General features: G+C 41.7%; 2 protein-coding genes across 4 annotated transcripts; both read right to left on the bottom strand.

Moving 5' to 3' along the window:
• Positions 1-2,863: 2,863 nt before the first annotated feature.
• LOC114447618 (G-protein coupled receptor 4-like) lies at positions 2,864-4,582 on the bottom strand. The gene is made up of 4 exons (XM_028424007.1): positions 4,485-4,582; positions 4,144-4,338; positions 3,459-3,646; positions 2,864-3,368 (listed from the first exon to the last, which is right to left on the bottom strand). The coding sequence occupies exons 2-4, from the start codon at positions 4,321-4,323 to the stop codon at positions 2,864-2,866; spliced, it is 873 nt and encodes a 290-aa protein (XP_028279808.1). The 5' UTR covers positions 4,324-4,338; positions 4,485-4,582.
• Positions 4,583-5,127: 545 nt separating this feature from the next.
• LOC114447711 (G-protein coupled receptor 4-like) lies at positions 5,128-9,325 on the bottom strand. Of its 3 annotated transcripts, none has more exons than XM_028424119.1 (4): positions 9,266-9,325; positions 8,735-8,947; positions 8,403-8,584; positions 5,128-5,861 (listed from the first exon to the last, which is right to left on the bottom strand). In XM_028424119.1, the coding sequence occupies exons 2-4, from the start codon at positions 8,909-8,911 to the stop codon at positions 5,357-5,359; spliced, it is 864 nt and encodes a 287-aa protein (XP_028279920.1). In that variant the 5' UTR covers positions 8,912-8,947; positions 9,266-9,325; the 3' UTR covers positions 5,128-5,356. The 3 variants fall into 3 exon arrangements, with proteins under 3 accessions (XP_028279920.1, XP_028279918.1, XP_028279919.1); XM_028424117.1 differs by lacking the exons at positions 8,403-8,584; positions 8,735-8,947; positions 9,266-9,325 and adding exons at positions 5,943-6,130; positions 6,236-6,427; positions 6,522-6,582; XM_028424118.1 differs by lacking the exons at positions 8,403-8,584; positions 8,735-8,947; positions 9,266-9,325 and adding exons at positions 5,943-6,130; positions 6,236-6,424; positions 6,522-6,574.
• Between the last annotated feature and the right edge of the window lie 1,210 nt (positions 9,326-10,535).

The raw sequence follows: 10,535 nt of genomic DNA on the forward strand, positions 1-10,535 counted from the left end.
CCCACCTGTACACTGAACCTGCCCCATTATATCCAGACGATGCATGGGGATTTGATTTCAGTACAGGACCGGATGTTTTTGGATATGTTATTGGCAGAGAAAGGAGGTGTATGTGCTATGTTTGATGAAATGTGTTGTACTTTCATTCCCAATAACACTGCTCCCGACGGTAAGGTCACTAAAGCTTTAGAAGGTTTAAGAACTCTTTCCAGTATGTTGCATGAGCACTCAGGGATAGATAACCCCCTGGACGACTGGCTGATTAGGGTGCTGGGACCCTGGAAGGTGGTAGTATGGTATGTCACTAATCACTTTTTTTGCAGCATTCTTGGGTATTTTGACTATATGTGGTTGTTGTTGTTATATTCCCTGTGTGCACTGTTTAAGTTACAGGTTAATTGTGTCAGCAATTGAAAAGCACGATTCAGGTTTTCATCCTCCTTCATATCAGATGCCTCTGCTGGCAGCAGAGGTGCCCGTGCCAGGTGCCGACGAGGAAGATTTGTTGTGAGCTCTTATAAGAGCTCAAAAGAGGGAATTGTTGGGTGAAAGAATTTATTCTGCATGGTGTTAACATGCAGTGTGTTCAGATATATAAGTTTTCATGTTTATATGTGTTTATCGCTTAATAATGTGATTTTCATAAGTGTTTATGTGTTAGGAAGTTTTATAGAAAATCAAAGTAATTTGCGGATACTGAATGTATTAATAAGTAATTTCATAGTATGTCATATAACGTTGTTTTCTGCAGTTCAGGCTGTGGCAGATGAGATCAGTTGTTTTTCTGCTCTCTGGAGCTCCGGTTGGTACGAGATGGTCATAAATTCAGACTAAGGACAGCAGCACCTTTGACCTGATAAAAGCCAGATTCTAAAGGAATGTGTTTTTCTCCTGAGTACCCAGTTTTATGGTCACCCCCAGATTGGACTCACAACCTATGAGATTTGAGGAATTGAAGTTTTACCTTATTTGGCAGTAAACACTAATGGTCTAGTTGCTGTATGAACCAGGGTCTGCAGGGGGGCAGTAGATGCCCCTGTGGGCCGGCAGGCAGGAATGCCCATGTGGTATATCAATGTGTGAATTCCATGTCCAGTTGTTGTTGCATTGTTCGTTGTTGCTGTGTGGTTGTTTGTTCTTGTTGGTTGTCCTGTTCTTGTGTTGTTCTTGTTTGGTTCTTTGTGTGCAACAACCCAGAGCTCTGCGACTCAGAATTTGCCTCATTGTTTAATAAATTATAATTTTGAGACCAGAATTTATCCACTCCTTCCTTACAAACTAATTCAGGGGGTGAAGGAGAAGGAAACAAGGGGGATTTTCACCCCGACAATGTATGTATCTAGCTGCCTGTTTTTACTACTGCCTCTGTCAAGTCCTCTCTGTACTGTTGATTCTATCTTAGTAAACTCCATGTGAACTGATTCCTTTGTCTGTGAGTTGTGTATTTAGGTCTCTCCCTCTTCCAGCCTTGACAATGGGAACAGTTTTACACCATGTTAACATTACCTGCTGGTCAATTGTACCAGTCAAATCCAGCCCGTCTGCACATTAAGAGCTCACTGCAGCAACCAGCAACCAACAGAGCATGTGAAGAGGCCGACAAAAGGAAAATTATTGACTAATAAAAACCCTCACTGCACGTCACAGTGTTTTCTTGATGTTTAATGCAGACAGCAGCACCTGTTGCCCAACTGTAACCTCATGTTCTGCTTTTAGTCTGAATTACAGACATGATTCAGGAAACTTCCACAGTGCTATAAGAGATGTAGTTAAGGACGCAGACAAGAGGATGGCCCCAGACCATGGGGTGCTGACAATCACAGAGGCTTTAATGGGCTGTCTATACCACTGTGGAAAGGCATTTTCCATGTCTGTAGGGTATGTAAGGTAAACTGTCATACCCGTGGATGTTGCACTTGACTGAGATATTATAGCAGCTTTTCTTTCAGTGGGAACTGCACAGAATGACATTTATTTCTTAGTGACACTTGATTTTACTTTCCAAGCATCTTTCTCTGGCATTTTGCTGATTATTGTATCATGCACTGGCTCCCAGTGGGCTCAAGAATACACTTCATGATCCTTCTCCTAACCTACAAGGCTCTTCATGGACTAGCTGTATTATATCTGCAGGACAGTACAGTATGTTCCTAATAGGACACTCAGATGTCTGAGTGGAGGTTTACTTGTAGTTCCTAGAATTCATAAAAGTAGAATGGGAGGATGAGCTTTTAGCTATCAGGCACGCTACTATGGAACCAGTTGCCAATCTGGGTCAGAGAGACACTGCCTCCATCTGTAAGACTAGACTTAAAACTTTTCTGTTCAGTAAAGTGTATAGTTAGCCCTAAACATAGTGTGTAGGACTGTTAGGTATAGGTACAGCCACTTCATCCTCTCTGTCCTGTCTCCCTATTCTTCCCTCTCTCTCCTTCATCCTCTCTGTCCTGTCTCCCTCTTCTTCTCCTCCTCTACCCGGCCGACTGTCAGCAGGAAGGTTCTCTTTATGAGCCGGGTCCTGTTCAAGGTTTCTTCCTGTTAAACAGGAGTTTTTCCTTGCCGCTGTTGCTCTTAAGGGGGTTCAGGCTCTGGATCTCTGTGAAGCGCTTTGAGAAAATTTCTGATTGTAAAATGCACTATATAAATAAAACTTATTAATCAAATGATTCTAAAAGTTTATTTGGATTTTACAAACATCCATATAACAAAGTACAATAATTTTAGCTCTTAATATCTTACAACATCTGCCTACATGAAGCTGCCCATGTACACACTTTCTGTAACAACACAGTGAAAGCTTGTCTAAAGCTCTGATCTTAGGCTTTAGTCCTCTTAGGCTTAGTCTACATTTCTTCTTCTTACTTCATTCATGCTGTGTATCAGCATCACTGTCCATTCTGTCACAGCACAGTGAAGACAAGAGGTTGTCTATGACTCCTTTCCTAATAAAAACATACATGGTCAGGTCTGCAAGAGGACTCAGCTGAAGAAGAATTATAGTCCCGCAGCTAAAAATACAGTTAGCTTTGGTCCCATCTGTCAGAGACCAGATGATGCTGGGCAGGAAGAGCATCGTGTAAATCAGCAGCACTACCACCAAGATAGCCACAATTCTTCTTTTCTCATCAGAGGGGACACTGCGAGCTGAGGACAGAGCTCTAAGAGTCCCAACCAGGAAGAACATGAACAGAGGGAGGGGCAGGAGACAGAGGATAGCATAGATGGTTTCTCTGATGTGAAAATCAACCTGGAAGTATAAAGGTAGGACATAAACAAGAGGAAGGACCCAGACCACAATGCAGACCAAGGCAGGAGCTTTAACGGTCCTTCTGTATCTGTACCACAGTGGGTGGGCAATGACCAAATACCTGCAAGACAGGACAGACAAACACAGACAGTTTTTAAGGTGCATCAGAATAAGTACTAAGTAAATCCACTCAAACTGGTTAGACAGTTACCTTTCTAGAGAAACACACACCATGAATCCCGTGCTGACCATCACACCAAAAATGTAAATGCAATCAAATACATCATAGACCATTGAAGCCTTGTTGTCTGACACCCAAACAATCATACAGCTGAGCTGAATGAGGTCAGAAATGAACAGGTTGAGGACGTAAATCGGAGCAATATGGCCTTTTCTGACCTGCAGGACAACATCACAAGAAAACAAGAAGTCTTAAACATGTTCTCAACTTCCAAACATGACATCTAATCAAGTCTGTGGGTAACATATGCATTTGTAGAATGTGTATTAAAATGAGCAAAGCTTGTCCTGGTTTGCTTTAACTACAAAACAATACAATTGCAATGTCAAATAATTTTGGAAATAACACAAAGTGACAACCGACAAAACAAAATAAACCTCTGCATCATGAATAGATTCACCATTACATGAGATTAAACATAAAACACATTAATATATTTGACAGAAATAGCACTAATGGTATGTGAAAATATATTTCATGGATTGCTGTTGTCTATTGATAGACACAATGCAGCCTTCACTGGATATAGATAGGGACATGCTCCTAACTAATTCTAAAACCATGCATCTTCCTTCAATGACATTGCGAACAATTTTAGATCTAAAGAGCACACAACACATTCATTAATGTTAACTCTAAGTCATAATGTACATACCAAAAAATAAACTGCAACGATGGCCATGAAGATCAAAGGGAGTCCAACGCAAAGGACGATCCATGTCACCACATACATGATGAATCCAATTTTACCGTTGAGGCAGCCATGGATTATGCTGTAATCAGCATAGTTGCAGTAAGTTTCATTGGAATAATAACTGCTGTTGAATTCCTCCATTCTTCAGTGAGAAACCTGTGTGAGAGACTATATTTAGCATGTGTCACTGAACATCACTGATGTCCCCTGAAGCTTTAACTTTACAATAAATACACAATGATTATAGTAAAACACAGCTTGAGCTGTTCAAGAAATACAAATTAAATCTTTGGTCTACTTACAGTGTGTTATCAATCCCCTTAATTTAACAGAAACTTCTTAACTTTGGTAGTTGTACCTGAATTGGTTCCTCACATCTGTGTTGTCAGACAGTATAAACCTCACACAGCAATGACTGCCTCTTCACAACATTCGTCATATGTCAGATGTGTTTCCTGCTGTCATGTCATTTCATCACCACCATGTTTCACACTGATATTTCTGTGCCACTCTGTCTAAATATCTTTCGTAACATCTTAAGTGTGAAGCAACAATCATTAAATCATCCTCCTGGCCTGCAGTAACTCTTTCTACTACTGTGCTTTTTAAGAATAATCTTGCACATGCTAATGCCATGGACTCAAACTACACTGTACCTTTAATACTGATTGTCATTCAGCTCAATGTAAGTTAACCTTAATGGGCCCCTGCATGATGTAAAGTCACAGAGGTGGGCGAGGGAAACTGTTAGCGGTGCAGCAGTTTAATTAGGTATCATGACAAAAAACATCTAAAAACTGCTCAAGGTTTTCATTGTAACACACAGACTGGACAAACTGACCTCTGAAGATGTTACCGTACCTTTATTATTTCAGTGAGACACAGATACTGCCATTTTTCACACAAAAGGACTTTTACTTGATTGAAATCAATCACACCGTACCGTCATTGCTGAATATCTTACCATTATTACTATATTTATTTATTACTTACTATACTACCAACAAAAAGGCTATTAATCTACTGATTGGAAAAAAAAACTAAAAGTAACCACATAAAAATAAACATATTTCCTGCCTGCATGAAGCTTTCTGTGTACACACATTGTAAAAGGCTTATCTAAAGCTCTGATCTTGGTCTTTAGTCCTTCTGTTTATTTACATTCCTCCTTAATTCATTCATGCTGTGTATCTACATCACTGTCCATTTTGTCACAGCACAGTGAGGACAAGACATTGTCTATGGCTCCTTTCCTGATGAAGACATACATGGTCAAGTCTGCAAGAGGACTCAGCTGAATGAGAGTTAAAGTCACACAGCTGAAAACACAGTTAGATTTAGCCCCATCTGTCAGAGACCAGATGATGCTGGGCAGGAAGAGCATCGTGTAAATCAGCAGCACTACCACCAAGATAGCCACAATTCTTCTTTTCTCATCAGAGGGGACACTGCGAGCTGAGGACAGAGCTCTAAGAGTCCCGCCCATTAAGAACATGAGCAGAGGGAAGGGGAGGAGGAGAAACACAGAGAACATGGTTACTGTGGCCTTATAAGTAAACATGAGATAGAAAGGCAGGACACAGGCAAGAGGAAAGACCCAGACCACAATGCTGATGATCACAGAGGATTTAATGGTCCTTCTGTATCTGTACCACAGTGGGTGGGCAATGACCAAATACCTGTAAGACAGGACAGAAGCACATGTTTTTAAGGTTCATGTAATGGTTAAATGGACAAACATAAAGTAGACAAACAATTACCTTTCCAGGGAAATGCACAGCATGAATCCAACACTGACCAACAAACCAAAATAATAACTACAATAAAATATCTGATATGTTTTCCAATCATTGAACACTTCTTCTTTCATCACCATGGAGCAGAGCTGAATGATGTCAGAAGTGAGGAGGTTGATGATGTAGACTGGAGCGACGTGATCTTTTCTTACCTGCAGGAAAACAGCAGTAAAAATATGGCAACTTGCCAGGTATAACAAACAACAACCCTTTACATACAGACTGCACACAACAAAAGCAATTAATAATGTACATACCAGATAATAAAGTGTGCCGATGGTCACTATGATTAAAGGAAGTCCAACGCAACAGATAATCCAGGTCAGCACATACACGATGAATCCAGCTTTGCCTGAATCACAGCCGATTATTCTGTGCCTGTATTGGCTGAAACTTTCATCCTCTGTGGTGTTGAAGTAGAATTCCTCCATTCTTCAGTCAAAAACCTGCTGGTGGAGAGAGTTAGGCTGTGCTTAAGTTTACATAGTTATTTTTATGAGTCTTTGCATGTATTTTATCACTTATAAAAAAAAAAACATTTACCTCTGGAAGTTGAAGGTGAAATTGTTCCGCAGCGCTGTACTATAGAGTTAAAAGCTTACACAGTAATGACTGCGTGTTAAGAGGAATCAACAGATATCTAGTTCTTCCTGTGCCGTAATTTCCTGTGCATGTAATTTCTGATTACATGCTTGCTTGCATTCTGCTTGGTATTAATACACCCATGTCTCTCATGTCTTGATATGACCTAAAACATCAGCAGATTTTCACACGCCCTTCAAGTCATCATGATCATGATCCAGTGCTGAAATTCTTCAATCTAAGCCTTTTGTTAAAGGCTATATTGTAAATGCTCAAAATCAGAGGAACAACAAAACCACAACTACATGTCCCCAGCTGGGGGTTGAATATCTGGTTTAGAGCCTTGTGGTGCAAGGCTCGGCTGGTTGAGTTAAAGATATGTTCTTTATGGTTTTATCCTCTCTTCACTGGCTGCCTGTGCACTGTACCTCTCTGAGCTCCTCCACCCTTACACGCCTTATTGGGCTCTCAGGTTGGCTGACCAACTCCTCCTGAGGGTGCCTAAAACTGAGGAAGCTCAGAGGGACAAGCTGCCTCTGTACATTAGACAGGCCTCCTCTGTACCTGTTTTTAAAACTCTTCTTAAAACACAAGTTTGTTAATTGGCCTTTGGCACAGCATTAACATTTTCACCTGGTTTTATTTATATTTATTTATATTTATTTTATTTTACTGTATGATTTTACAACTGGTTGTTTTTAAAGTGCGTTATAAATAAAGTTGCAGTTGCAGACAGCAGCACCAAATTTTACCTCATGTTCTTACACTCACAGCACAGCTACAGAATTCTCTCTTGTTATATTTAAATATCATATTTAGCTGAAAGTGTGTATTTGGAGTCATCTCACACACTGTCTGACACATTATGTTACACAAGAGTTACAGCCTGTCACCTCCAACTACAACGACTCCATGCAATGTTCAAAACTGTCAAAGATGCTGAATCAATCAGACACTCAGTGTTTCTTCATTCAGACATTTAATATACAGTATAAAGCTGCAGTCAATATTGATCTCAGCAGCTCTCTGTTACAGTGTTAGCAGACTGAATAATAATGATGAGGCTGACCTTCATGAAAGAAACAGTAATGCTGCATTACATACATGCATTCTTCCCTATGGCTGCATCATGTGTGCTAAATTCTGCTGCTCTGCTGACCCAGTCTTGGTGAATGTATCATCTTCTCTGTTCAGGGTCTTTATTCTTTCTCTTCACCTAAACTTCTCCTTGCTGTGGATCTGCTGCTGATTTGCTGACATCAGCAAGGACTGTGGAAGAACGGTCAGCATCACTGTCCATTCTGTCACAGCACAGTGAGGACAAGAGGTTGTCTATGGCTCCTTTTCTAATAAAAACATACATGGTCAGGTCTGCAAGAGGACTCAGCTCAAGAAGAGAGAAAGACACAACACCAAAAATGTAGCCTCTGGTTTCTTCTACCAGGAGGAAGATGATGTCAGGCAGAAATAGCAGCGTGTAAATAAGCAGCACTACCACCAACATAGATACAATTCTTCTTTTTTCATCAGAGGGGACACTGCGAGCTGAGGACAGAGCTCTAAGAGTCCCAACCAGGAAGAATATGAACAGAGGGAAGGGGAGGAGGAGAAACACAGAGAGCATGGTAAGTGTCACATTAAAATCAGATGAGAAAGGCAGGAAATAGACAAGAGGAAGAACCCAGACCACAATGCTGATGATCACAGAGGATTTAATGGTCCGTCTGTATCTGTACCACAGTGGGCGGGCAATGACTAAATATCTGTAAGACAGGACAGAGACATAGAGTTTTATTTTCAGAATATGTACTTTTTAAATTCACCCAAAATAGTGAGAGTTACCTTTCCATGGAAACACACACCATGAATCCAACGCTGACCATCAGACCAAAATAATGAAAATCAAATATTTCAGAGTTCTCACAGGTCTTGTCTGTCACCCAAACCATCATACAGCAGAGCTGGAAAAGGTCAGAAAGTAGAAGGTTGATGACGTAAACTGGAGCAACATGATCTTTTCGGATCTGTATGGGGGAAAAAAAAGTGCATAGACGTTAACCAGGTTTTTAACACCTCCTCCCAGGTCTGTTCACTTAGGCATTCAGGAGGCAGGTATATCACATAATCAATATGTTATAGACAGACTGCACACAACACATCCATCAATGACATACCAGAAAATACAGTGCGATGATGGCCACTATGATCAAAGGAAGCCCGATGCAGAAGATGATCCATGTCACCACATATAGGATGAATGCAGAGTTTCCAAAAAAGCAGCCGTAGTTTGTGTTGTCATCATAATTTATACCATAACTTTGGTTCCCCGAGGTGTTGTAGAGTTCCTCCATTCTTCAGTATCTGGTGTTTGAGAGATTATGTTGGTCCTGAGTGACAGACAGCAAGTTGTTTAACATCAGTGATATCATAATAGCTTTAAAGTTCACATAAACACTCGATAGTAACATCAGCTACAGTCTTGATGTAAAAGGAGAACTACAGAAACAGCTGCAGGCTGCATGTGTTCAGTAAATACTGTACAAACTGTTAGAATCCGTGCTGAAGTAAAATGTGTGAGTACTTCCTGCATCACTGCTTACACATCTAAATATAAAATATAATCATAGGTTGTTCATACACTTCCTGTGTAAAGCTGCTTCTGTTACATTTTTCTGTCCATGTAATATAAAAATAAAACTATTTACCTTTGGAAGTTGTACTTGACTCCGTTCAGTGTTTTTCACAGTGAGAACCCTGTACAGAATAATATATACCTCATAATGACATGTTTCAGATGTCATTTCCTCTCATCTTCTCTGGTATTTTTCTCTGAGTGTACAAATCATCCCCCAACATTATGCAACCTGTAGTAATGTAGAAATCTTGCCTCTGTGCTATGGATTACAACCACACTATCCTCATGATGTGGTGTGAGACAACATCTCCCTCTAGGGGCCTTTTCTGTACTCTTCTCCTTCGGCTGTTTTCTGTTTTTGCTTTCTCTCCTCAGGTGCTGGCTGTCGGGGCTGCTGGGTGGAGCCGTGGCTGATTGTCTCACCTGTCTTCAATTACTCCACCTTCCTTGGACAGCTCTTAAGCCTCTCACTCCTCCGCCACCTTCACCAGTTCTTCAGTTGATCTGCGTAGTAAGCTAACTGAGCCTGTAGTTGTATTTTTGAATCTGTCAGGCAGTATTAACTGTTTTTCCCTTCAGGAGACCACCTACCCGGTGAGACCCAGCAACCCGTCCTTCCCCTCCTCCTCCCCTCCTCTGTGGAAGTTTTTTGTTGTCTCTGATTTTTTGTAATAAAAACTCTTACCTTGAGATCTGCATTTGGATCCCCTCCTTAATCTCACATAACAGAAGAACTGGTCATTCATGGATCCAGCGGACTCTTCTCCCCATCGTCAAGCTAAGCGCTTGTTCACCAGGGAATTCTCCTGGGCCAGCACGAGCAAACTATTCACGCCCTCCAAGCGGACAACAGGAGACTAGAAGCCATGATCCACGATCTCCGAATACGGTTTGATGATCTAGCCACTCATGTCCTCTCTGCAGCCCCTGAGATTCCAGCGGTCCAGCCTCGTGACCCCCATGTTCCCGACCCGGAACCCTTCCACTGCACCGTGGGGGTTTGTCGAGGTTTCTTGCTCCAATGCTCCAACGTCTTCGCCTTAAAACCCACCGGCTTCTCCTCTGACCAGGCCAGAAACCTGTATATTGTGGGCTTACTGCGCGGCCAGGCCCTGGCATGGGCCGAGGCGGAGGACACCACCAGACCTCTGGCGCTTCAATCCCACGCGGACTTCCTGGAATGCTTCCGGGGTGTTTTCGAGATCCCCGGCAGCGCTGGTGATGCCACCCAACACCTCCTTCAGCTCTCCCAAGGTTCGGACTCCCTGGCAGAGTTCTCCATCCGCTTCCGCACACTGGCATTAGAGGCAGGGTGGGATGAGATTGCGTTAAGAGGTGTG

This window comes from Parambassis ranga, chromosome 15, assembly GCF_900634625.1.
Source record: "Parambassis ranga chromosome 15, fParRan2.1, whole genome shotgun sequence".
Taxonomy (NCBI): domain Eukaryota; kingdom Metazoa; phylum Chordata; class Actinopteri; family Ambassidae; genus Parambassis; species Parambassis ranga.